At 43.8% G+C, this 27499-nt stretch overlaps 1 protein-coding gene and 1 long non-coding RNA gene across 5 annotated transcripts in view; one reads left to right on the top strand and one right to left on the bottom strand.

Moving 5' to 3' along the window:
• LOC101170139 (thyrotropin-releasing hormone-degrading ectoenzyme) overlaps window positions 1–27499 on the top strand; it is a 169251-nt gene that overhangs the window by 97466 nt on the left and 44286 nt on the right. For all 4 annotated transcript variants that reach the window (XM_078942045.1, XM_023952251.2, XM_078942046.1 and 1 more), the window contains exons 5-6: window positions 1536–1690; window positions 21621–21734. In XM_078942045.1, coding sequence (XP_078798171.1) covers window positions 1536–1690; window positions 21621–21734 — 269 coding nt within the window. The remainder of the gene's footprint in view (window positions 1–1535; window positions 1691–21620; window positions 21735–27499) is intronic.
• On the bottom strand, window positions 1685–15996 carry LOC144989487 (uncharacterized). The gene is made up of 3 exons (XR_013653722.1): window positions 13171–15996; window positions 7521–7734; window positions 1685–1864 (listed from the first exon to the last, which is right to left on the bottom strand). It is a non-coding gene; the product is annotated as an uncharacterized LOC144989487 (long non-coding RNA).

Genomic DNA, 27499 nt, shown 5'->3' with positions numbered 1-27499 from the left:
GCAAAAATCGGATACGGGTCACTTTTTAAAGATGATGTAAGCGGGTCGTCAAAAAAATCGGATATAGTCAGAAAATCTGTTTTGGGAATCAAGACCTGCAGTGGAAATGCGGCCAAAAAGTCTAAATCTAAACTGTAAACTGAAGAGGGAGAAAAATGACAAAATTAATGTTGAATATGAAACAGCAGCCGTTACTGATGAACGTTAGTTTCATTTGGTAACATGGTTTACTCTTCAAATTTACAATTATTTTTATTTTCACATTTTTAATTATTTCCTTTAAGTTCACATCGTGTTCCTTAAGTTTAAAACGTTTTTTCTTTCAGTTTGTTTTAAGTTTAAGCGGATTTATTACCTTAATGACTTTTATACTTTAACTGTTTTATTTTGTTTGTCACTATTTTTTATCTTTAAAGACCCACTAACCCAATAAAGTGGTGATTTTAACATCTTCTTGTGGCGTTTTTCTGATGGACACGGATAAAGAAAATTATGCTTAAAAACGGATTTTTTTTACTGCAGAATTTTTTATTCAAGTTGTTGTAAATGTGGAAAAATACAGCTTGAAAAAAATAGTGTCCTCTTTAACTGTTAGACTTTCTTAAGAAAATGCTAATGGCTGAACCTGAAGTCATGTTTTAAATGTAAACTTTACTTTTTGTTGGCCCATGAGAATTAATCTGTCAAAGCAACAAAAGGTTTAAAACATCTTTACAGCTGTAAGGCAAAACAACAACATTTCTGGCTTTGAAATAACTGATTTCAAAGGAAATAGAAGTGATTTTTACCGTTTTTTTCTTTTCTTGGATGGACTTTGTGGCCTCTAAAGGGTTAAAGGCTTCCGATTTTTGGTAAATCCTAGAGTAAAACTGAGGCTTTCAGAGCAGAAAAAAAGACTTTTACTGTAGTTTGGTGAAGATGAGATTTCTGCGCTGAAAGGATTGAAAGGGCTTGAGGAGGGGGGGGGGGGGTCATTCAGGGGCTGAATAGGTTTTCGGGGGGGCATATTCAGCATGGATGCTGGTTGCTGAAAGGAGTCCAGCCTTGAGAAAGTGTTTGTGGGTTTTCCCTGAACCATCGTCTCTGCTCTCCTTTGAATTCCTGCCGTCTCGGGGAAAAGGTCCCGGCAGGAACATGAAGAGCTCCTCGGGGTCGGCTGGGGCGACGCCGCTGCGCCCACGGAGTTGCCGTTGTGGGGTCAAAGGAAGGAGGGTTTTCATAGATGAATCCTCTGAATGAAGATCAATCACAGAATAAGATCTTGATTTAATTACAAAAGTATTTTTTTCCACCAAATTTTAAGTTTCCCCGTAAATGAAGCTCCTAAACGCTGGAGTTTCCTCTGCTGGCTGCTGTCTCCTTCTATTTTGTTCTGCAAAGCTCCTTCAGGATGAAGGAATCTGCTGGCAGGTTGTCATGGCGACTCGTGTTCCCTTTGACCTCCAAAAGGAGGTCTTCTGCTGCTCCCGGATGAAGAGGACGATCGGCGGCTGAACTCTGTCGAGGCTGACGTGTCGGCGTGTCTTTTTCTCCAGACTTGCTCGCCGTGCCCAAGCATCCCTACGCCGCCATGGAGAACTGGGGCCTGAGCGTCTTCGTGGAGCAGAAGATCCTGCTGGACGCCGAGGTGTCGTCCTCCTCGTATCAGATGGAGCTCACCATGGTGGTCGTCCACGAGATCTGTCACCAGGTAGGTCGACAAGGCCACGCAGACAGGAAGTCCGCCCGAAAGGGTCAGAGGGTCAAAATAAAACTCCCTACAGGCTCCTGAGGGGAAGAAGTTTGGTTCTGATGCATCATGCTTCATGATAATTGATCCAGTCTTGATTGATCGACGCCCCTCTCCCCCCTTGTAATGTGGGTCCTGACAGTAAAGACAAAAAACAGAATTCAACCCAAAGAACAGAATCTTTACATTTATGATCTTTAATGTTTTTAAACAAATATTTGAGCAGACGTCACACCCTGAGGGGCCTTCGCTAAACAAATGTCCTTAATCAACGTTGGGTTTGGGGGGGTTATTATTTTTTTATAGTGGAATGGATAAACAAAACTGATTTGAGGTCCCCTCATACTAACCCAAGACGTTCTTGAAAGGCAACCAGAGCCACATTTCCTTTAACAAATGCAAATGATCTGCTGCAAACAGACAGGACCATCACAGGAGAAGAAGAAGCGTCAGCGTTTGTGTGAGTTTGTCAGCGCCGATGTGTTACAAAGCTTCTCAGCCAGCAACAGAAGACGTGATCCTGTTTTTACAGCTCCGCTTCAAACAAGTGACAAGCTGGCAAAGGGGATCAAACGCAGCAGAACTTGAAGGTTCTGGCCAGAAAACAGAGAGACTAAGTGTGAGGAAGCTTGAAAAATAAAGACAGACGTAGAACAAGACGGAGGAGGAGGAGGAGGAGGCGAAGGAACCGTAGAAACAAAGAGGCAAAGACGGGCACTGAAGAAGAGAGAGAACGGAAACGACATCTGTGAAAGAAGAGCAGAAATATGAGCAGAGAGAGAAAGAGAGCAGCAGAAATCTCCTGATCGTGATGCTGGGAAAACGCAGCATGGTCTGGAGGAGCTTCATCTCTGCAGACCCCTTTGAGACGGACCGTGAAAACCAAAGACCTTCACTGTGGATCAGAGAGGGAAACTCCTGGCTGCACTGCCAAAGAAAGATGGATCCGATGCTGGAGGAGGAGGCTCTCATAGGATGGAAGGCAGACAGGAAGTGGGGAGTTTTGTGTTCGTGTCGTTACTCCCCCCGCTGTGCCGCCTCCTGGTTTCAAAAATGTCTTGATGTCTTCCTTTTACCCTCTCTCTGGATCAGGGAAGAAGCGTAGGTGGGGGCTGTTCCGGGATTTATTGGGTTATTTAATCGTCCGGGATCGGCTGATTGTTTTGGTGACACCCATTAAATGTATATAAAAACTGGACTGAGTGGCCCCTCCCCCTGGCATTCCAAAAACATAGAGAAAAAATAAACAGCCGTTACTTATTCTATTGGTCAGAAGGTTCTGGATCTGAAACTTTTATTTGACATCTTCTTTATAATCCTTTTTCTCATGAACTATTTCTGTAGTTCAAGTTATTTAAGTTATAAACTGACCAATCAGATGCCTCAATAAAAGTAGGCGGAGCCTGCAGGACCCCACATCTCGACATTCAAAACGTTTATCAGATTTCATATAGCCTGCTTTGAAGCTAAAATAGGACAGGGTAAAAAAAAAAAAAGAATTGTTGAGCTTCAAAACTGAAGTTTGACCACATTTTTGACCTACATTTGTTTCTGTGCTGCAGAGAAAGCTGCGTCTAAATTCTCTGATGTAAACCTGCAATGATGAGGTCAAAATCATTAAGACTCCGAGTTTTTAAACCTTTTCATCATCAGAGACGACAACAAAAGCTGTAAGCATTAAATAAGGAAAACTGCGGTTCTCTGCCCAGATGAGACGGAGGGAAAACCACAAAGGTTCAAACTCTAGAGAATGACAGACAGGTGTCCATCAGGGTTTTAGTTACATTCACACTTAGTCCATACTTTTGTAAACTCCAGCTTTTATTTCACCAAGGAAAAAGCAGCATTACTGCAAATGAGTTTGTCAAATTCTGGCATTTCCATTAACCATCGTCGAGTGTGAAAGGTCAGAATCTGCATAAAACCATGGAGGCCCGGCGGCTTTCTGTGTCTGCTGGCTTTTAGTTTGTAGATGTTCTCAAGCTCCAAGCTGGAACATCGTGTTCTCCCCTCACTGATCTGACGACAGCGGAGGTAAAGTCAAATAAACAGTTCAGAGGTCAGTGAACGCATCAATCCAAGCTGTTTATCGTCTCTGCAGCAGGAGTCTCAGACGTTCTGGAAGGCCGGGATGATCAGTTTTTCTCTTGGACCAAGGCGGGAAGCGTCTTTGTTTTCTGTTCTGTGTGTGTTTTTTAAAAGAATCTTTGGTTTCCATTAAATTCACGTCAGGATGTGGCCTCGCAGCGACTTTTCTTTCTGCTGAGTCGGGATGAGGCCGGCCTCAGGCTACTGCTGGCGTGGAACAAAACACAGACCCAATAACAGCATTAAGCTTTAGCGCGCGTGTGGCGCTCAACAGAGCATCCATCTTATCTGACGTTTCATCAAAAAAATGCAGTTATGCGGTTTCTGTTAGCTTCAGACTTCATTCCGCCTTCCTCCTGCTCTTCCTTCAACTGCTTTGTTAGCTTTGCAGGCAGAGAGAGTGGGAAGAAGGCAAATGATGTTTTGTCTGCAGCTTTGCTCTCCATTCCTTCCTGAAGCCATTTATCACAAACACAGCGAAGTCGGTCCGTGCTTTGGAGGCTTTGATAATGACCTACTTCCGCTGCAGTCTCACTTCTGCTCCGAGGCGTTGGAATCTCTCCAGGTTGTCGTCCAATTCAATCAGAGACTTTTCCTTAGTAACAATCTTAAAAAGTGAAAAATCATCACCTTGACCTCAGGTTCAGGCAGAAGTGTCGTATTTTTCACGCTATAGGGCGCACTGTCAACGGATGTCAAACTGATGTCACACATAAATGCACTCTGCACTATAAGGTGCATAAAATGACTAAAGAGTCAGAGAAAAGTCTGTCAATCAGACTTTATGTACTGTTCACAGTACAAGACAGTGTTTGTCGTGTTAGCATATCTACCATACCCGGAACCCCCCACCTTGTTTGCCACACATAAAAAATAGACCGATACATTTCAAACAAACATAACTTTGACTACGCTAATTCCCAAACCTGTACCTAAAAATGTAAAAAAAAAAAAACAGTTCAGCACCACTACATCAGCTGCGTTAGCTACGTTAGCGTATTCCTAATGACTTCCTCCCAACTTTGTTTGCCTCCTGTAAAAAAACATACGAATACAGCTGAAACAAACGGTACTGTGATCGTGTTAACTCGTGTTGAAGAACCTGCTAAATGCAGCCTCTTGAACGCGTGTTCAACTCATTGTCACTCCCGATACTGTAGAGCAGGGGTCGGGAACCTTTTTGGCCAAGAGAGCCATAAATGCCACATATTTTGAAATGTAATTTCGAAAGAGCCATACAATAATGTAGTGTCCCTTCCCCACACTGAGGCACGGAGACTTAACCTCTTTTAAAGTTCTTTATTCTGGTTACTGCAGACCGCAGCAAACGCCGTACAATTAATTCAGCAACTCCTGAATCTCTCCCGCCGAGAAGAGAGCGCTTCTCCCAACTTTATATTCCCCCCTCCCGTTCCAGCCCTCCCATTTCCCTTATTCGGCCCATAGCTGAACCCCATTGGTCCAAACTACCTAACAACAGGCTGAGCGACAGAACTGAGAGCCAATCAGATCTCTGCTTGACGCGTTCAATGAACTCCAGAACTTTTAACGCGACCCAACAGCCATCCAACTCAGTCCGCGACAATTTGTTTAAAACTAAATATACAAATGAATGTGTGCATTTGATTTAATTTCAACATTTTTAAAGTACAATAAGTCTGTGGATTCTTTTTAATAACATCGTTATGCTGTTTCTAATAAATGATGAGTATTTCTCGTGGTAGTTTTGCTGATGGTCTAGTCTGGTTGATCCGTGGTGAGTTTCTGCTTCATGCAGGCGTTGAGACTTTAACGTGATCTTAGGTCTGAATGTTCTGTAGATGTGAGAAAGACTGCTCACATGCAGACGGGGAGCCAAACACACACTCACACGCTGCAGTGAGTGACAGGCAGCGGGTTTTACGTTTTTACAATCCCTGCGCGATTCACCTGCTGCCGGTCCCCACAACACCTCAGCCCCACCCTCTGCTTTCTTCCTCACACATCCCGTCCCCGCATCTGCGCGCTCTTTCTCAGAGACGGGAGCGCGCAGTTTTAGGCACGTCAATTCACAGGTTTCCAGCTGGTACAAACTCTGTGAAATAATAGATAATAGTAAACTGATAATGCTGGCGCAGATTTCTCTCTCTAAGCACTGCCACTACTGCGCGCCTCTGGCATCGCATCGCGCCCGAGAAGGACTGGTCTAATGAAAAAAAAAGTATAATTAAAGATTTGTCTGCGAGCCACATGTGACCATCAAAAGAGCCATATATGGCTCGCGAGCCATAGGTTCCCGACCCCTGCTGTAGAGGCTCAGTGCAGAATGTCAAAGCTCCAGGCTTTTCCTTCACAGCTATACTCCGACATTTAAAGGACTTGGTATCGTATAATTCCAGCCGGACACAAACGGCAATTATTGATTTCACCTTCATGATCAACTTTCAAACAGGCACTTCCGTGTTTTAAAAACGCCATCCTTGCATCACTACCAAATCCAGTTCCCTGATTGGTCAAAGTTAAACAAGGTTCATCGTGTGTTTTGTATGAATATGATTTAAAAAAAAACATGTGAATGCGACAGTTTGGAACGCAGAAGCCCGAAACGCGCAGAAATGCGCTTACATAGACTTTCCCGGTGTGAACGTAGCACGAATAAAAAAGTAAGACACCGCTACACATTATCTGTTTTTGAGTATTTACAATAATAATACTAGCATTTTTTATTTGAAAAGCACTTTAAAAGGCAAACAAAGATGCTTAAATATAAATAACACCTAACCAAACATTTTTGAAAGTTCGTCTCAAAATCGCTTTGAATTGACCAGAATTGATTCCTATATAAATTGCTCCAGATGATAAAGTGCGCCTTATATAAATGAATTTATGAAATAACGACGAATGATGAAAACTTCAGCCTAATGCATCCGTACAGGCGGTTGATCTGTACAGGTGCTGGGGTTTTTGGGTTGTTTGGGTCGTAGAGAGGATTCTCTACGGGTCCCTTGAAGTCGTACGGCACATCAAGGGACGTCATGAAAGTAGAACTTATCATCGTCTTGCATGTGTGGTAGGTGTGTCGCGACTTTGCGTAAGGCTAACGGAAGTTACGCGCACCTATGACGTACAGGTGATGCTGTCGTACGGATTCATCATCCAAACATGGAGGAAACTGTGAAGAGCAGAGAACCAAGAGTTCAAGAACTCATCAAGGATTGCAGGTCTCCCAAATGCAGCAGCAGATCCACCTTGGATTCTGTTTCATGACCTCAGACGGTTGTCAAGCTCTGGAAAAGTCCTCTGTCAGGGATCTGTGCTGGTTGGTCTCCAGACCTCAGGTGGATGTTTGTTCAGAGCAGATTCTGGCCTCAGGATCCACGAGGAACCTCTGCAGCAGCAGGAGGACTGACGGGTAGAACCAAGTCAGAGCTCGCCATCAGGCGCTGGTGCTGAGCGTCTCATAGATCCCCGCTGAGTGGTTGAAGTGATTAGCTCACACAAATACACACACAGACTCCCACACTGCCAGAAGATGCTGTGTGTTTACTCCAATCAGCTGCTGTTAATTAAAAGGAAACAAACTCTGGGATGAGATTCAGGAAAACAGATTTCTGCTCTTCATCTGCTGATGTCTCACACATTCATCCTCCATATGCAGAGGAATTAGCGCTGCGTGTAATCTGGCCCATGTTAGCATCCTGACGGGCGCCCCCCCTTCACTCACCGGAGCTTCAGCTGCTTCCAGCCGGACCGAGAAGACCTGCCGTGACTGACGGACTCTTCCTCCAGTCCAGAGACGGGAGATCGATGCTGGCGCGTAGCGGGAGGACGGCGGCATCAATCATCCGCTCCACAGCCTTCAGGAAACAATCAGTGGGAGTCTTCATCCTCTGCTCCGTCCTGTCAGAGAAGACCGCTCCGCTTCCTCTCTGCTTCACCTGGAACCAGGAGGAGCCCAGAGTCCAATTACTGCCTTTCTTAGCTGTAATTTTTATTTCAGAAATCCCTCATGTGTTTATTATTCTCTTCCTCTCCTGTAAACACACATCTTCTGCATTTTCATCAAGTTGTTCAAATCAAAGAATCTGAGGCCAACGAGAAAAGAGAACCGGACTCACAGAAATCTGTGAACTCAAACACAACAGCCGGAAAAATCCTCAGGTTAGAGAAGGACTGAAAGAGAACGAGCTGCACACATATGATGTGAGATCAGAGCGGAGACGTTTCAGGTTCTGAGTGTCTGCAGGTTCGTTCTGTTCAGACCACAGTTCAGGTCAGGAAGATACACACATTTAATACAATCCCAATATTTATGTTTAAAACTCACTTGAAAGGATGTTTCTGTGTTTATCTGCTCGGTTAGAACAGAATCACAGTGACTGCAGTGAAGACACACACACAACAAAGCACTTACACACAAACACACTCAAAGAAACAAACAATCAAACAGACACAATAAAACACAATGAAACACATAGGTACACACCTGCAGACACACCCAGGCACACACAGACACACTGAAGCACATGTACACAGAGAGACACACACACATACAAACATCAACTCATGTCTGATGAGTTGATGTTTGTGTTGTGCTCCTTAACCCTTTAGGTGAGTTGTGTGTTTTTTTCTTCTCCAAGCCTCTGATCCTTCTTGACCCTCTTGACTCTCCGTCTGAACTCATTCTGGGATGTCTAAACGGATGAATAACCTGTTTGAGCCGACGCCTCGTCTGAGGCCACAAATGTTCTCCATGGAAACAGCAGTGGACGTCTTGTCAACACAACGTCAACACAACATCAGATCCATCCAGACGTCCTGTTCTGATCCAGATTCCAGCTCAGTCCAGGAACACAAAGACGTTCATGGATCTGTTTGTCTGCAGGCAGATGCATCAGAAAGGGGCGGAGCAGGAAGACTGTGGCCCCGCCCATTTCAGTTGCATCACAACTGAGAGCTTTTTCCAACAGCCTCTGATTTATCACGATTTGAATAAAGAAATACTCAGAAAGTGATTATTTAATTTAGGAAACATTATTTCATAAGTGTCCTCCATCAGCAGAAAAATGCATCAAGAACATGTTAAAAACCATTTTCATTGGAGTGGGGCTTTAAAACCTCATCATGATCTTGTAATTTTTTTCTCTTTAATTTTTGATCCAAACTCTGTTCCTCTGACTTTACAGTTTGTATCAAAAGGAGGAGCCAATGAGAACGGACCTCCGAACATGAACTGTTGCGTAAATTATGTCTGACCTGAGGAGAAAGGTCCAGTCTGCCTGGTTGACGCCAAAGGAGGGCTTTGTGTTTAAACCTTGTTCTGCCGCGGCTGCTAAGTGGGCCTTTACTTCTGCTGTAAGTGGCCTTAAATTTAGCTGATAGAAACAAATTGAGGCTTTGCAAAGTAAGTCACTGTAGTCTGTGGCTGTTCCCAAACTGGACTCTGCATCACAAATGTGTGGAAATTCTTCTTTTTATGTTTAAGAAGCCTCTTTTGTTTCGTTGGTTTAGTGTTTTTTAGATATATTGTGTGTGCAGAAAGAGAAAACCAGGCCTTGAATGAAGTGTAGTTTGTGTTGTTCCTTACAGAACCTCTAATGCAGGCCCACCCTGATTCAAATTTAATAGAGGGTCCAAGACCCAGCCGGCTAACAAGGACATCGGGTAAAAAAAGCAAAAGAAAACAATCTGACCCACAAATACTGCAGGAAACGGACAAATCATAAACTCTAAAGTTGGTTTTTAAGTGGAAAGCTAAAGGAATAAACACATGAACACAAATCTTTATTACTTCCTTCAATAACCACATTTGTGAAAGCAAAAGCTGGACCCCCCCCCCCCCCCCCCCCCCCCCCTACACTGTTCAGCAGATGGTATAATCCAAATTGCTGCTTCCAGTTTTTAGGGTCTCTGGTCCCCTGGGTGCATCTTTTGGATGGGTCTGACAGGCTGATCATCTACAGCTGAGTCGACACAGAAAAGTAAAGACAAAGTTTAATAACCTGCAAACGTTTGCTGCAGACAGAAACAAATCTACCAAAATAAAAGACCTATTTGAAATGAAATCAAAGAACCAGATTTCACTGCTGTAAAGACAGGAAGTCATTCTGTGTGTGAGGGTGTGATGTTGGCATCACTCCCCATCGTTGTTCGGACCCAACCATCAGATCTGTACGGATGGAAATGTGCAGAATCTCCGCTCCTTGTTTACTTGAAAACCAGATCAGACCTTCGACGGCGGCGGAAATCTTTTCCTCTCCGCCTTGAATCTCCCTCGCCGCTTCAGAGCAGAAGGACAGAGAGGTTTGATCAATAGCTGTGCGTGAGAGGACTGCCGTTATATTTAGCTGTGTGTGGGCGCGTGTGGCTAATTAACAGACCATAACCAAGCAGCCCGTGTGTGTTTGCACACGTGTGTGCTGGGCGGCCGACCCCCCTCCTGTGATCTGGTGGTGTGTCGGCTGCAGAGCGTGTGCGCTGGAACACGCTAACGCTGAGAGGAAGTGTTGAACGGGGGCGGGAGGTGACGGGTCACAGTTGTTGGTGCAACACCGGCTCTGAAATGTTACAAAGACGCTGCTAAAACACAAAGGATTCAATGTTAGTTTTATGTTTAGAAAAAAACGTTTTTATTACGGCTGCACGATATGCCTGTAATATCAGTGATCAATATTTCAATGATGATATAACTTGCATTGCATAAACAAATAGCAAAACATCTAAATGCCTCATTTCCATTTCACAGTTTACATAAAAGTCAACAAAACTTAAATTACACTCCAAATGACCCTCAAACATCAAAGGACGCCATCTGATTGGTTAACAATGTAAAGGGTCCATTCGATTGGTCAAATACATAAAAAGATTTATTATATTCATTAAATACTTCAAGCTGCCATAAGATTGTTTTGGCATATTTAACGTAACCATTTATCGCCGTTTTGGCGGACTTTTGCTAAATGCATATTGCACAGCTTGATATCGCGATAACGGTAAATTTGCGATTTATTTGTGATTTATTTTTTCATTGTCCTATGAATTAATCTTGTTGCATTTCTCACCAAAAGGAGAGCAAATAAACATGACTTAGTTTATGCCTAGGTTTACTCGCCACGTGTGGACTAACCCTCTAACCTTTACACGCCAAAGAGCATGAAATGCTGGCAAATGTCAAGCCTTACTTTCAAACTATATCCTCATAGACTCATCTGTCTATCGAGAAAAAGTTCTATCACGAGATATCAGAGTTTTATCGGCCAGCCCGAAACACAAACCCATCTTTAGTTTGACTTGGTTCCTGGTGGAGACGGTTTCAATCCCTGGATTTTGTCATCTATAATCCGATTTATTTTAATTTCATTTCATCTGTTTGTTTGTTTTTCAGTAACTTTAGAACATTTATGTTTAAAGTTGCATGTTTCTCTTGTGGATTTAGTGATGTTAAGTAAACACCATGAAAGTAGACCTAATAACCTCACATGGACTTTTTTCCTTCTTCATCACAATGTAAAGGTGTCAGAGACTAATGATACGGCGGATTAAACCTAATGAACCTCAGAGTTGTCACAGGTTTAAGCTGAGGCTGCGTCTTCTGCCTCTGAGCGTTTTCTCTGATTGATTTTTTTTCTTTTCTTCTGTTTTTTTTAATTGACAGAACCCACACAGACTGGTAGAAATACGCCGATCTGTTCGCTTAATCAAAGCTGCGGCTGAGTTTTCCAGCAGGCTTTGTAAAGCATGTTTAATAACGCCCACGCGGGAATTACTGGGAGTTCAGGGAAGCAGGGTTGGAGAGAGGAACCGATGTCTTCACAGCTTCGTTCCTCCAGAACTCACCTGATGCTTTCACTGCAAACAGGGACGTTTGGAGCTGCTGGAGTGAAGCGACACAATCCGAGCCATAACCGTTCAGACCAGAGTGTCGTCAGACTTTACGGGGAACGACTTGTTTTTTCAGCCGTTCTGTCTTCAGCCCAAACGACTGAAACATGTTGGTTTGAATGAGAGTTTTCTCTCTGAGCCAAACTCAAGCAGCACACGCTCACATTTCTGAGGTCTGGCAGCAAAATGCCAGATGAAAAATGGAGGTTGTAAAAATCTGATTTTATCTTTTAGCAGAAGGTACATTAGCCAAAACAGAATTACCCCAAAAATACTTGAGGCGAAAGCAATAAAGCCACTAACGGCCCATGCAGCCCTGCCAAAGGGCAGTTTGGTAAAAACAAACTGCTTCCTATCACTTTGATACAAAGAGGCGATAAAGGAAAATGTTCAGAGGATTCCTCCAACAGAGCTGAGCTCAGGCATCTGATCAACATGAACCGACTCCAAATGGCAACGATGCTTTTGACTCACACTGATGAAATGAACCTTATTCAGTTTCCTGTAATGAAACTGTGACAGACCACAGGGAGGCGGATGGGTCTCCAAAAAAAGACTCTACACGGACAATCAAGGCGGTTTGTTCACCTGATCCACGTCTACCGGTGGAGATGTCCCACAAGATTCAGACTCTGCGGGGAAACTCCAAAGCCTAAGCATCCACTTAACCAACGTTATGCAAACCCTCAAGTACCCATCAGTGTAGTTATTTAATGGAGTTTTTAGGACTTTTATGTTAAAAGTCCAACCTAAGCTCAGGTTGGCAGGATCGTCCACTTTCAGTGTTAAGTCAATGTACAGAAACAATCAGTGGTGTGGTGGCGTAACGTTTGGAACAGTTTCTAGAGTTCAAATTGCTGAACTTTGGCAAAGAATTGACATCAACCAATCAGGAACTCAGCTCATGTCTGTGACGTGTTTATGGCGTGGAGTCCCAAACCAACACGGAGGAGAATCTGATCATTGCCTGATCATTTCTCTTCCTGAACTTTGTGATATTTTTCTTATTTCTACTGAGACAGAAATCCTTTAATTTTATTCTTATTTTTCATTTTTTATTGTCATACTGGATCATAGTGAGATGGAGGTACGGCTGAAAGCGGCCGTCATTCAGATGCAGCTCCTGCAGATGGTGAAGATAATGATGAAAATCATTGTACTTGGAGAGTCTCTGAATGATGTCATGAACCCAGACACGGAGACCAGATCACCGATTTCCCGACATCACCCGCGTCTTCAATGATGTAGCGCTGATGGTAGCTCCTCCCACCCACGGTGGGAGCGTCATGTTTATGAAAACCCTTTTAGACAAGTGTCAAACACCGAATTTGTGGCACGTCAAAACAGAGGCGGTGGACGTGCAAATCATGTTCAGGGCGGCTGTGTTCAGAGGTGGAGTGGTCAACCTCTGGTCAGAAGCCCTGACTCCAGCTTTTGTCAGCCATTTTAGAAACCTTGTTGGGGTGGGCGGGACAAACTGGATTCTGACTTACTTTGGGTTTGATTCCTGGGGTTCTGAATCCTTTGGGTGGTGTCAGAGATGATGGGTGTTGTGTGTCCATGTCTGTAGACGGACCACATTCATTTCCTCAGCTGGCTGATGGTCACAGATCCGACTCCGTCTCAATAACAGAGACTTCTTTCATGTTGCTGCATTCAGACCTGCAAAGACCTCCATGCAGACAGAATCTGGAGTCAGAGGCTCGACCGACATAAAAGGATGAATATTTATCAGCGGTGGCCAGACGAGGGAGGAGAGGAAGGAGGCGATGATCAAAGGCAAAGATCGGCTTTGTTCTCAGACAGAAATAAAGACAGAGGAAGGAGTGAAGGTGGTGGCTTTGAGACAAATTAAGAAAACATAAGGGATTGTGTGTTTTCTCTCGTTAAGAGGCTGCACTTAATTAGCTGGAATTGTTTATGAAGGTAGCAGAGGTTTGGGTGCAGCGACGGTTCCATTGTTTGATGTCCAGCATTTGCTCTTTGTACATAAATGCAGCGCAGAGGAAAACTCGTCAGATTATTGACACTTAAACGTCATCGGATGTGAAGATCTGAGGCTTTTCCTGCTGGCCGTCCCACATTGCTTCTGTAGATCTGATTTCTATTTCCTGTTTGGGATTGAGAGGTTGATGTGGTGGAACCAGGAGCTTAACACGAGCCTCAGCAGGAGAAAAACCAAACCGGGCTCTGTTCAAACCCCACCAGGGAGTTGATTCCACTAAATAGGATCCCAGTAGCTGAAGATCTGCCGTCATTCCAGTTCAGGAAATCTTGGAACAACCAAGAAACCTCAGACTGAAAGAGAGGAGATCTGTTTAGAGAACCACAGGCTCTTTGACCAAAACTGAAGCTGAATGAGTGTGGAGGGAAAACTGCTTGTTGTGTCAGTCGGGTTTAAGTGCTCAAACGCTCTTCTTCTGAGCCTCAATCTGTTTTCTATTTTTCTGTCTCTAGATCAGGCCCCACCGCGCACACCACCACCATTTTGTCCAGCTGAAGTCTTTTTTTTTAACATCAGTTCACCTGAAAGAGAAAGCACAATGTGACTTTGGCTGTAGAAGAGGCAATGTCCCAAAAGTGGACAAATATCTTAAGGGTTAAGGGTAAATCTGTACGTCACGCCTTTGTCTCACCTACTCCTCCCTTACCTTTCCTTGCATGTTGTTTAAATGTTCATCTGACTCGTCGCCCCCAGCAGGCCGGTAGAAAAGATGCAGATGAACATTTTCTCTCTGTGGTCTTGATATTTCATGTGGGCCACCTGCAGGTCTCGTACAGGTTTGATCGTTTTTTCACCCGCAGACAGACAGAATCCACCTGTAAGTAACTGTTGGAACTGAGCTTTGAACACTAAGTGAACTTCCCCTGAGGATGGATCAGTTTTTCTTCTCACCACCACGTTGAGTTAGAGATCCAATAATAACTTGGGTTGTTCCGATCCGATCACGTGATCAGAAATCAGGCCCGATCACGTAGTCTTACTCTGTTGAAATCAGATGTTGTCTCTAGATCAGGATTGGATTTTGATTTTTAAAATATTTTTATCAGTGCTGTATATTTCAACCTCATGAAAGGATCACAGCATTTTACTGAAGTAAAGCGCAGCGGTTTGAGCAGCTCGGTAAACTTAGTTAGATGTGGAGATTCAGACTTCGGAAAAAAAAAACTCTTTTAACTAGAAGGAGCTGCATGTCCAGAAGAACATGCAGGGTTGAATGAAAATGAAACTTAAAAGGTACTAAATGGCAAAAAATGAATATTTATAGAGATGATCAAAGTTGACCATAAATAAAGTGAAAACAGCACGATAACAAAAAAGACATGTTTGTGAAAGCCAGAGCCGGGTATCGAACCAGCGACCTCCTGCACCAAGGATTCCCCATGTGTTTCAATGGAGGCAGAAATCCTGGAAAATCTTGAAAAGTCCAAGGATTTGAAGGACCAAAAGTCACAGCTGGAAAAAACTGAAAGAGCTGAACATTTGAGTAGATGAATGATTGAAATAGCTGAAACATTGAATTAAGAGTTAAGCACCAAAACATGGAGGAAGATACTAAAGAAAGAGAAACAGGAAAACAATGATATAGCGTTCAACCAATTAATGTTTAAAACTAACAGTAAGTGTCTGTTGCTCTGATCTACAAAGGCATTTCCACATGAGAACGCCGCTCTCCTGCTGCCGACAGAGACGGCTGCAGCGCTCCGGGGAAAGGTGATTGGAAAAAAATCAACCGTCTCTCAGGAAGTAATGAATGGTTACACTGATAGTCATGAAAACTCATCATGCTGCAACAACAGTTATGGGAGAAAGTCCTTGTTCTTATTTTTTAATGGAGGAACGCTCACATCTGATCAAAGATGTTCTGAAGTCACAGAACTTTCTCACATGACTAATTATTATCTTACTGTCTTACCGGAACAAAGACTTTTAGAGAAAATCCCTTCTATCTAAGAACGTTTCATGTAAACACGGATCATAAAGACTTATATTTGTAAATGATCTAAAGCGTTCTCCTCTCAGCCAGAGAACACAGATTATTGATGTGAAGATGAGGAACCATGTCTTAGTTTATGAAGAAGGAAGGCTGTGACTCTGATGGAGCAGCAACAGAAAGGATTCGCTCCAGAAAAATGCAGCAACTCCAGCTTTCAAAGACGATCAACCGCAGAAAGCATGGCTAAAAGCACTTTTTCATACCAATAAAGTTGAACAGGCATCATCCTCTGAGTGAACCGCCTCAAACATGACGCTGGAATGCCAAGGAAAAGAACTGGATTTGTATTCTTCTTCTCACCTGAGATGAGTGAGAATCAAACCTGGAATCCGGACTCTTGATTTTTCTCACACGGGTTATTTTTGTAAATGCTCAGATCAAAGGATGTGCCCACGCTCCGCTGTAAAATCACTTTTCAGCACTTTGATTTTCCTCCTGTTTGACAAAGTACTGCTGAACTGCTCCTCCATTAAACATGACCGTTCCCCTTGGTTCCCGCTGAAAGGAATTGGACTTTTGATACTTTCAGGAACTTCTCATTAATGAATAAGACGTACTACACAGTTTTGGAGTGAGGACGTCGTCACATTCTTGGTGACAGGCGCCGTGGAAACTGCTAATCCTTCATACTTTCCTTCCTGGTAATTCCAAATGACAACTTTGGTTTTTCTGCGGCTCGTCTTAATTAGCTCAGTCGACTCTCCTGCCGTTTCAGCCTCATTAAAACACAAAAAACCGCCCCCAGTGGGTCGACGCTTTCTGCTGGGGATGCGGAATAAGGTTGCCATGGCTCCGCTGTTACCATGGTTGCACATGTGCCATATATGGGGGGGGGGGGGGGGGGTTACTGAGAGGGAGAGGAGAGAAAGGACTGCTGAGGCTGACAATGCAGGAAGGAGACGTCCAACACCAACAGGAGAGAGAATTTCAGCAGAAACAAGCTTCTGACGAAAGATGCGAAAGATGACGGTGATCTTGGTTCAGAGTGATCCACAGAGGATCTCCAGCCTGAAGTCTCTTTTCTATCCTCAATCTTCCAGCACTTTTTTTACCTTAAAGTAAAAAACCTTAATCTTCATTGGAGTTCAAGTTAAATGAATGAATTTAAAGCTCTTTGCAGATGATGTTGTCCTGTTGGTTTCATAGAGCCAGGACCTCCAGCCCGCACTGGAGCGGTTTGTGGCTGGGATGGGGGTCAGCACCTCGAAGTCTGGGGCCATGGTGCTTGACCGGAGGAGGGTAGTTTGTCCTCTCTGGGTGGGAGGAGTGGCCCTTCAGAGGAGCTGGAGGAAGTGGCCGGGGAGAGGGAATTCTGGGCATCTTCGCTAAGACTTCTCCCCCAATCCTGGATGAGCGACATGGACGAGATGGACGGAACTTTTCAGTCCAAGATTTTCTGGTTTTAAAGTTGGAGAATTTCATGACACTTCATACGTGACCTGACATCACTGTTGGAGAAATCAGTCTCGCATAGACCGCCCACCCCCCGCTGGTTATGGGGCTGCTACACACCTCTCACTCAGCTTAACTGTTGGTTTTATCACCATAGCAACCATTTTATTTTTTGGTCACGTGGGAGTGATGAACTTTTCTCTGAAGCTAACATTGTTCGAAATCTACAAAATGTTAAAACACCGTTTTTTTTCTAAGTAGCTTCCCAATGACGCTCAGGAAGTTAAGAGGCGATACATAGAAATTCCTAGGAGTTTACATTTGTAGAAGGCAGTAAAGGAGATTTATGTTTTTATTTCAAGATGGCGGCCTATTCCCAAGGTCAAAGGTCAATAAAACTTAGGTTGTGGTCGTAGACCTGAGCTGGTGGCGTGTGGGTGAAACCTTATAGGGATTGCTGGGACAAAGGGCAAAGGGCAAATTGCCAAATTTCCCACTTTTTCACAAACTGACCTCCAAACTGGAGGGGCTGTGGCCATCCCATAATAAATTTGAAACTTTCTTTGGATGTCTCCATCACACCACAGGAGATTTTGATGCTTTTCCTGCTGTGATGTCATAAATCCATGTTCACTGTGATCCAGATGTGCACAAACGTCTGTGAGTTTTTCAGTTTGGGGCGGGGGGTCAAATGTTTGCTCAAAGGCGCAGAAAGAAAGGAGAATTGTGGTCCTTCAGTTCAGGATTTGCCTTTCGTGGAGCTGTTGTCCCTCTGATGCCTCTGCAGGGGTAACAGAGGCTGAAGATCCTGCTGGGACAGATGCCGGCTGAGCCGTTCCAGCCTTCCTCCGGCCCCCCGCCGCTTTTACCTCCCAGCATCGTTCCCACAGCAGAACCCACATCTGCTTGGAGAACCTCCATAGAACCTCACCTGGAGCCTGCTGTTGGACAGTGGGGACTTCAGGGACGCTCCACTGACCTGAGTGTGGGCCGCCAGCTGGACGGATGGCCAGCCTCCACGGGTGGCGGGTTTGAATCCCAGCCTGCAAACAAAGAGGAAGATCTTTGAGCTTCACTTTTACCCCAAACTTGTTTTTGTTTTACGAAAAAAAGTGGAGAATAATCGAGAAACGCCTTGATATCCTGCAGCTTCCTGATGATGTTTGTTACAGTTCAGCTTTGAGGAGGAACCGTGGTGAAGAAGAGCAGAGCCTCTGAAACAGCCCACCCTGGAAGTTTTCCGATTCTGCAGTTTTTTCTCCAAAACAAAATTTAAAATATTCATGTCCTCTTGATATCTATTATTAGCAAAACAACAAAGCCTTTCCTTATTCCAGGCAGGATGGCAGTAGAATTTCAAGAATTCGGAGCAAAATGTTTGGGAATGTGAACAAATGAGGAAGGAGTTTGGATTCAGACGCGGAGGATCTGGCCTTGGAAGCTTCACAGGAACGCCTCGCAGATCCTCCTGACGGCTGAGGAAGGGTCACGCCGTATTACAGAAATGACCAGACTCCTTGTAGCAGCTGTAATGTGGGGGAGGACAGATCTGCATTTGAGCATTTTCACTTCTCTGTGACTGGATTTGGATCAATGGCAGCTCAGGTAATTCTGAAGGACTAGACCACTACCGAGTCCTGATCTCATGAATGAATAAAAACCAGACGAAGTGAAGGAGGAGAAGCTCTGACTTATGCATGAACAGCTTGTTGTTGTTCGTCTCAGGTATTCAGTTGATGTTCCACCATGCCTTATTTATGTAAAAAGATCTCTAAATATTTTAGGACTATCAGAAATGAGTTTAGAAGTGAGGGCGAGCTCTCAGCTGGCGTGAAGGTATCGATGAGGCAGCCTGAGCGCGCTGAGTCGACCCACAGGGGAACCTGCCAGTCGCAGCAGAGGCATGCTGGGACGGACCGTCGCACCACGTCAGGTCCTGAAGCTGGTTTCACCACAGATCCACTTCTCCAGTTTTGTGCTTTGGCTGCAATGAATTATTGATTCCCCAACATCCTAACAGAGTCGTAGCCTCAGATGACGCTCAGTCTGGATGTCAGGCCTGTTTAAGAAACGTTTGTCTCAATTATGGAAGTTTCTGCCTTTTTCTACGCAGACTTCTTCCAAAACCTCAGTTTAACGTAGCATCGGTTCCAAAAATGTGCCTGGCCTTCATCAGACAATGATGAGAACATTGTGTTATGTCCTGATTAGCTCTGGTTGGGAACGTTTCTTTTCTCTTTGAAGCATCAATCTCACAACAAAAATCCTCCTGGCTTTCATGCGGATCATTTTCCTGGAGACACGCCCACCTTTCTCAATAATCTGCGTCCAAACCAGTTCTTCTAATTCCTCGCTCGCTTTCTTTGCGCCTCCACCCGGACATGGTTAGCTCCTTTTTTCTGCGGCGTCTTCTCAGTACCGTCCATCTGCTTGCGCCGTTCCCGGATACAGGTGGATGAATCAGCTTTTTTTCTACGTCATAAATACTTTAATCTTTGTCAAACATTTTATCCTGATTTTTAACGACTTGAATAAATACTCAGAAATAAAGACTAAAGCTTAATTATCTTGATGTCCTCCATCATCACGTTTTTAAAAACACTATGTTCATTGGAGTCTGTCTTTAAGGCTGTAACATTCCTCACTACACACATGATCCACTTTTCACAGACAGACATGAACATTTTCCCACTTTTCTCTGTTGAAACTAAGTTCAGACCTTCTTAGAAAAATGACTTCAGTATTATGGAATTGTGATCACATCTTTGTTCGTCAATCTGCCCAGAGATTGATAACGGTTTACAGCCAATCAGGTGGGGGAACATAATGTAGTGTGGAAAAAAAGGTGAGATCGCAAAAGGGGGACCAGGATTTATGGAGGGACTGCTGTATGTGTCTGTATGTGTCATAGAGTGCAGCCAGGTTTTTAATACAAATCTGGTTCCTGTCCAGGAAACATGGAGGAGTCTGGACTGAAGCTACAGACGTTAGCATCAGTTCACCGCTCCAGCAGGAGCTCCTGCGCTGCCACCTACTGTCAGGGGGTGTTTGCAGTCGTCTCAGTGAATCACATGAACCCTGAACCCGCTGACTGGATCTTTCTGGAGTCTCTTCGGGGCAAAACGCTGGAGGAGTAGAAAAACCTCTGATGGACTGAACTTTGCTGTTGGTGGAGGGTTACATGTGGACCCCTGCTGTTTCCAGGCAACGCACCCCGAATGAGAATGTTTGGAGGATCCACCTCTTTTTAGTCAAACTCTAAGAGTTCCTCTCAGTTTTCCTCTGCAGGACGAAAAGCAGCTCACGCTGACATTTGAAAAGATTCAGCATTTAATCAGAGAGGCTGCACAGCAGCAGCAGCAGCAGCAGCAGCAGCAGCAGCAGCAGCTCCTCTTTAGGAACCACGTCAGTTAAACCAACACAGACCGTGTGGAAAAAACGGAGAAGCTTCTCTGTTTCTGCTGCAGAGGATACCCACTTCAGAGAGGAGCAGGCAGCACGCCAGGCCTATTATCAGACTGGCAGGTGGTGGAGGTGCTGCACCTCTGCTGCAGCGGAGCGTGGAGGGGGGGCTGGATGGTAACCGTGTTAATCAGACAGACACCACCCTGCAACCTGTGATCGCTTTGAAACTCCACCTGCCTGTTTTCTGCAGCTGATTTCTGCCTCGTGTTTGTTTAGTCGTCAGTGATGACGAGTGACCTCAGGATGAGGCAGCGGAGCGCTGACACCTCCCAGTAAAGAACGCAATGACTCTAATGATGCATCGAGTTCTAGATATATCCTCTCAGGAACAAAGACTTCAGGGCATTTTCTCTGGTTTGTGGGAAAGCAGCTCATTTCACGGACATTTGCAGACGGATTTCTTTCTTAAGGCTACGTTCACACAGGGGGTTCTTGAACACGCTTTTAGCAGACAGTCTTCACACTGGACTGTGGCGGCGCTCTGGCGTTCATGCGTCACCGCACGCAAAACATGCAGCCATTGAACGCACCTTTAAAGGTAAACCAGTGGAACTTCAACCCATCGGGGGCTCTGTTTGGCAGTGACTTATGGATGGCGTCCCTTTCATTTTACGGGAGCACCAAACGTTTGAAATTTGATCATGGAGGAGAAGTGAATAATTGCGGTTTGTGTTTTACATGTACCGCAATAGAGCTGTGAAAGAAAAACGCCTGGAGCCAGAGTCACCAGATTGACACTGCCAAGACATTTCACACCTAGACTGACCCAACTGTAGGGGTGGACATGCGATGGTAGAAGAAGAGGAGGAAGAAGGCCCTTCCTGCCTGTCCAGTGTGAACACGTTTAGCGCGTTCTCAAACCCGTGTCACGTGTGAGCGTAGCTCAAGACTTGCAGTTTTCCTTAACTTGAAAGGAAACGTAAACCCCTCACACAACTCCACACCTCTAACGCAATGCCACTTGAAAAACCAAAACCTGCGGGGCTTGGTCCTCCTTCAGGAGAAACGCGACGGTCCATCTGCCTGCTGACAGTGATGTGAAACAGGAGGAGGGGATTCAGGATGAAGCTCTTTCTGTCTCCCTGCAGTGGTTTGGGGATCTGGTGACGCCGGTGTGGTGGGAGGACGTCTGGCTGAAGGAAGGATTCGCTCACTTCTTCGAGTATGTCGGCACGGACTTCCTCTTCCCCAAGTGGAACATGGTGAGTCAAGTTTCTGACAAACATTTCATTTGAATAAACTCAAACTTAATCAAAACAATATTTTTACTCTCTTGAAACCGAAAGGAGAATTTCTGCTGTTCGGTTTAGGAAAAGTTTCTAGAAGCTCAACAGATTCCAGACCAGAGTCCCTCCATGTTTGGAGCTTTTAGAATACCTGAAAGTTTTAAAGATGCCAAAAAAGAACATTTTACAGCCTCATTTTTGAAAGCGGATGTTTTTTTTCTCCTCCAAATAGCACATCTGTCACACGTGTGGATGTGAGCGTGGGCTGCTTTCAGCAGTGAAACTGCCAAACAGTTGGTGGTAGCTGCAGCCTCTCAGATCCTTTTGACATTCAGGAAATGAGGCTTTTGCTTCAACACAAAGTCCTCTCAGATATTCTGCTCACTCATGAAATTGGATTTGTCTGCCTTCTGATGCTTTCAGGTGAGTCACAGCTTTAGCTCCAGGAGGCAGTCCTCTGTTTTCCTTTTTTTTTATCTTCTTTTTTTTTTTTATAAGACTTAAAGGTTTAAAAACCTCCAGACACCAAACGCAGCTCGGGCGGAGAATCTCTGTTTGAAATGTGAGACAAAAGGAGAAAATCGTATTTGTCTCTGGGTTGAGGTGAGCTGATCTTTGGCAGAGAAGGAGGTTCAGTGCAAATCTTCAGCCAGACCTGGAACTTTTTCCCATCATTCCCTCCAGAAAAGTCTGTTTCTAAAAAAAAAAAAAACGGGTGTGTCCAAAACTCAGATCAGCTGCATCAGAGGATCCCAGACTCTGATTGGCTGAACACACCTGACCGAGTGAGAAGAGCAGCAAGCAGACGACCTCTGTCTGAACCCAGGCCCGCTAACATGTATGACCTCCTGCTTGGACATACGCGTGACATCATCAAACAAACAAATCCTCCATGAAGAAACAGCTTCCACTTGTTTGTTTATTCATTTGAATTGATTTGAAATGCTTCATTTCAACCAATCAAAGCAAGAATAATGCACAGAACATTACATTCAGCAGCTATACATTCATAGAAAGACGTATCAAATTTAGGATAATTAGACATTAAATTAAAGATTGCTTGAAAGGAAGCAGACGTATATAATCCCACCCTGTTGTACTGTAACTATTTTCATTAAATGATTCATCATTATGCGGTTCATAACTTCTACCAACACAGTTTCAGGTCATTAAGTAAACGAACGTATCAATAAATCACGTGACAAAGATGAAGCACTTAATACTTATGTAAAATAGACAAAACTCTATTTTGGATATAACATAGCTATGCAGATCAATTATCTAAAACATATGCAGATTATATTCATTAGAAAAAATAGACATAACACTGTTATCATCCTCATAGTGAAGGATAAAGTATCAAAAGTTTAAATAATGGATCAGTTTCCGACAAACACATCAGAACTCAAAGTACAGCCGTACTGTCATTCATGGATTTAAAAACTGGCTCATCAGAAACCAAAACTGTTTAAACAGCAAAATAAAAGCAATATCATTGAAAATATGATATATCGTGTTAAAAAGGATTTTGGTCAGATTTCTTCTGGATCTGGTCGTCATTTTGGGCTTTTCCAATGACAGCATGGACCAGAACTTCACTTTATAACACAACTGATTTTGTTTTTGGTCAATTTCACATTCACTAAAGGAAATGGTCAAACCAATTTTAGAACATTTTTATATGAATTAATGTAACATAATAATATTATCAAACACAATCGGCTATTTTAAAAAAGGAATTTAAAAAAAGTAGCTCATTGTTACTTTATTGGGTTTTGTGAGGCTTTAGTTAAGAGGTTTTATGTCAGATCTGTACGCAGTAAGACTTTTTATTTTATGTCTCTCTTTCCTCTTGACGTTCACACTTCTGTTGTCCATGTTTATAAAAAAAAAGACTAAAAAATCACTTCTATTTGCCCCACTCTCAACAACATAGGCATAAGGGGAACCCAAAGATTACTATTGTATATTAAATCTATTTTAAAATCTTAGATTTTGATGTGGTTTTTCTGAATTGGGCGTCCATCAACCACAATCAGACCCAATCTGCTGTTTCTACCCCAAATATTGGATTATTTTAAGAAGCAGCTCCACTTTTCCTGCTGAGAGTTCAGGAACACAAGAGCCTTTGGCTGAAGGACTCTGTCGTTCTTCACTCTGATGAAGTCTGCAAAACCATCAACCCCCCCCACTCCAAACCTCTTCTACTTGTCCACTTGGAGCTGTGACTCATTTCTGACCTCCAGAGAGCAATTCTGATGTTTTCAAGCTGAGAGGGGGGGTCTCTGCAGGGCGTCCAGCTTCAACAAACACCTCCAAGGAGAAGTGCAGGTCACTTTAATGCCCCCCAACGCAGAGAAAGTCCCTCCCCAGAGAATTTCAGATGAAAAAAGGTGGAAAAGTTTGAGAAAACGGAGCCAAAAAAGACGGAAGAGGCATTAAAAAAGCGATTGTTTTCTCTTTGCTTTAAAAAGCTCTGCATGCTTGGAGAGGGTTGGTTTCTAGAAATGTCTTTAAGCCAACGAATAAAAACGTGTTTTTAGAAATCCTCTGTCAAAAGCCATTTCAAACAGAAGAAAAGGAAAAAAGAAATTGACCAAAAGACTAAAACAGCTTCAATCTGAAGAATTATTCATCCTTTTTCTGTCAAACTGTTTACGGCCACATAAATGTAGAAACATTCTGTAAAAACCTCAACGATCACAACAAAGCAGCAAATAAAACAGGAACCATGTTTGACCCAGAACACGTGCTGGAACATTCCGGTTCCCAGAGAACCACAAACACTGGAACCGTTCTTTCTTCGGGGTTTCCAGGTCTCGACTTCAGAAACGTCCTTAGGGATTTTTCTGTCTCTAGAATCAAAAGTCTTTACTGGTTTCCAATAGCAACCATTCGGTTTCATTACTGCCCCGCCCACTTTCTTAATCTAACTCCAACCTCAGTGATCCTCCTTAACCAGGAACTCCTATAGGTCAGGTGGGATCATCTTAATTTAAATTCAATTTAATTCACATGAATTCACCTGAAATCCCTGGAAATAAACTGAATTCTTCCTAATTCGCCTGAAATGACCTGAAATCACCTTAATTCACCGGGAAACATCTTAATTTACCTAAAATCACCTAAATTGACATTTAATGACCTTTAATCTCATTCACTTATCTAAAATCACCGGAGATCACATTCAAAATTGAATTCAAGCGAAATCACTTGATTCAATCACTTGCAATTGACTTCACATCACCTGAATCCTTTGGTCTTGTCTGACTCAGACTGAATAAATTTTCTTCTGCTGCTTCTTCATCCAGAAAATCCCATCAGTGACGTGTTTGGCTGCAGAAAGATCAAAGGAAAAACTGCAAGTCTCCCCCTGAACTCTCCACCTCCCTCTTCTTGCTCCTCCTCCCGTCAGACTCCCATGGTGCCGCTGTGCACATGCTCAGTTGCTGATGTTGGACTTTGGTTTTTCTGAATGGTTTGTTTGTGCAGACGTTGTTCACAGCCTCCACCCATCAGAGCGGCGTGGCATTTTCAAACCCGTGTTCCTGCCGTTCCGCTCTGTCGGACGCTTTAATGGAAACAAGTCAGTGATGACAGCAGCCTGATCCTCACATATCATGTCTTTTTAATGAGGGGTTGCATTCTTTCAGGCAGTTTCTGCTGCAGTGAGTCACAGAGCGTCAGGGAAGGACGGCAATCGTTTTCATGTTAGTCTATCAATCCACCGCCGACCACCAAACCGGTTCTTGCCCCCTTGGTCAAAGATCAGCCAGGATCTTCAACATCAGAGACTAACGAGAAAAGAACATCTGTGGAGCGAAGACATGTAGAAGGAGAAACAGCAAATCAGGTTTTTATCACAGGATAGAGAAATAGCTGTTTACCTGTTAGCTTACCTGTGAAGCCAGGAAGTGGCAAATTAAACTGAACCAATCCCACCCAGACTCACATCCACGTGTGGAGGTAAAGGGTCAGAGTGTCACAGTGCACTCTGGGAAATCTCAGATTATCAGCTTTGGGTGTAAAGGCAGAAAGTCATCTGCAGCAGAAATGCTGACTCATGACTTCCGCAGCTTCCGATCTGCGTTCCGGTTTGATCAAAGTGACTGTGTTAATCATGAATGCGTAAAGGCTAATCTGTTCTCTCCGGGGATCTTCTGCCTCGTCAATAATTAGCATCGGCTTGTTTCTGTGGAACCATAGCCTCAAACTCACAGCCTTCCATTCAAGAAAAAATGTTATGTCTTTTCCTGAAACTCACTCCATTCAGAAATGTAGGGAATCTCATGAGTTTTCACCTTCGTTTGGAACAATTCCTTCTCAAATAGCAGTGAGGTTTCCTGCTCCTTTGAGTTGAATTTGACTGAACTTTCCTAAAAAGGGTTTGTTTAAATGCTGTTTCACTGGAGGTCTGACCCAAAACTCACCTCATTGTGACGGGAACAATATGATTTTATTTCAGGTTTTTCTTCATGCATTAGAAATGTATTTCACTACATCAGATTAAATATTACGTTACAGTGAAGCTAAACGAGTAAAACAAAAACTTTTTGTCCATTTTCTTCAAAAACATCCAGTGTGTTTATCATAAACGACAGCGACGGTCACACGCAGAAACACGAGTTGGAGGTTTTCTCACGCTAAACTGCGTCTCCAAAGAAGGAGACGCAGGACAGATGGTGAGCAGGCGCGGCGTGGTGGAGGTCACGGCAGAAGCGGGGAGGAGCCTTGAACTGACATCTGCATGTTTGTGTGGGTTTGTTTGTTTGTTTGTGTCTCCTCGCCGGCCTTCCACATGTTGGTCCATCTGGTTCCTAATGACCAGCTGGACCTCCTCTCCTCCTCTGCAGCTGATTCAAAGCCTCTCTTAATTAGAGCTGACGTCTCTATTGGTCTCAATCTTTTCACTTTTCTTTCTGTCCGTTCATTTGAGTTTGCTCCAAATGGTCCAAAAAAACAAATAAAAGACTTCTTCTACTCTGTTACTCTGTGGGTTCATCAGGAGATACTGGGAGAGCTTTTTCATTCACTGTGCATAAATAATGCCGGAAAATAAGCACACGTGCACCAAAATAACATGCAAAACACACGTATGCACCAGAAGAACATGCAAACCACACGTATGCACCAAAAGAACATGCAAACCACACGTATGCACCAAAAGAACATGCAAACCACACGTATGCACCAAAATAACATGCAAAACACACGTATGCACCAAAAGAACATGCAAACCACACGTATGCACCAAAATAACATGCAAAACACACATATGCACCAGAAGAACATGCAAACCACACGTATGCACCAAAATAACATGCAAACCACACGTATGCACCAAAAGAACATGCAAACCACATGTGCACCAGGAAAGCTTGAGAAAGCTTGAGTCACAGAAAAGCCCCGGTTGAGACTCGAGCTGGAGCCCTCATGCTGTGAGGTAACAGTGCTGACCGCTACACCACAGTGTATCTGCTCGTCCTTCGATCCTCCAAAAACACTTCACTTTGTCTCTTCTATTGTTTTGGTCTCTGAATCCTTCTTTTCTTCATTCTTTCTGATCTTTCTGTCCTCCGGCTTCAGATTTTTATTAGATGTCTGCAAACACGTCAAGCTCTAACGAGCTTTGTCTAATTTACCCCTGGGATCAGGCTACAACTGAAGGAGGGCGGCTCTGTCTAATCCATGGATTACAATGTTTACAATCAAGATTCAGATTTAATGAACCTCCATCTGGT

The sequence above is a fragment of the Oryzias latipes genome, chromosome 23 (assembly GCF_053564925.1).
Source record: "Oryzias latipes strain Hd-rR chromosome 23, Olatipes_Hd-rR_3.1".
Lineage (NCBI taxonomy): Eukaryota > Metazoa > Chordata > Actinopteri > Beloniformes > Adrianichthyidae > Oryzias > Oryzias latipes.
This window is presented reverse-complemented; position numbering and strand designations above follow the sequence as displayed.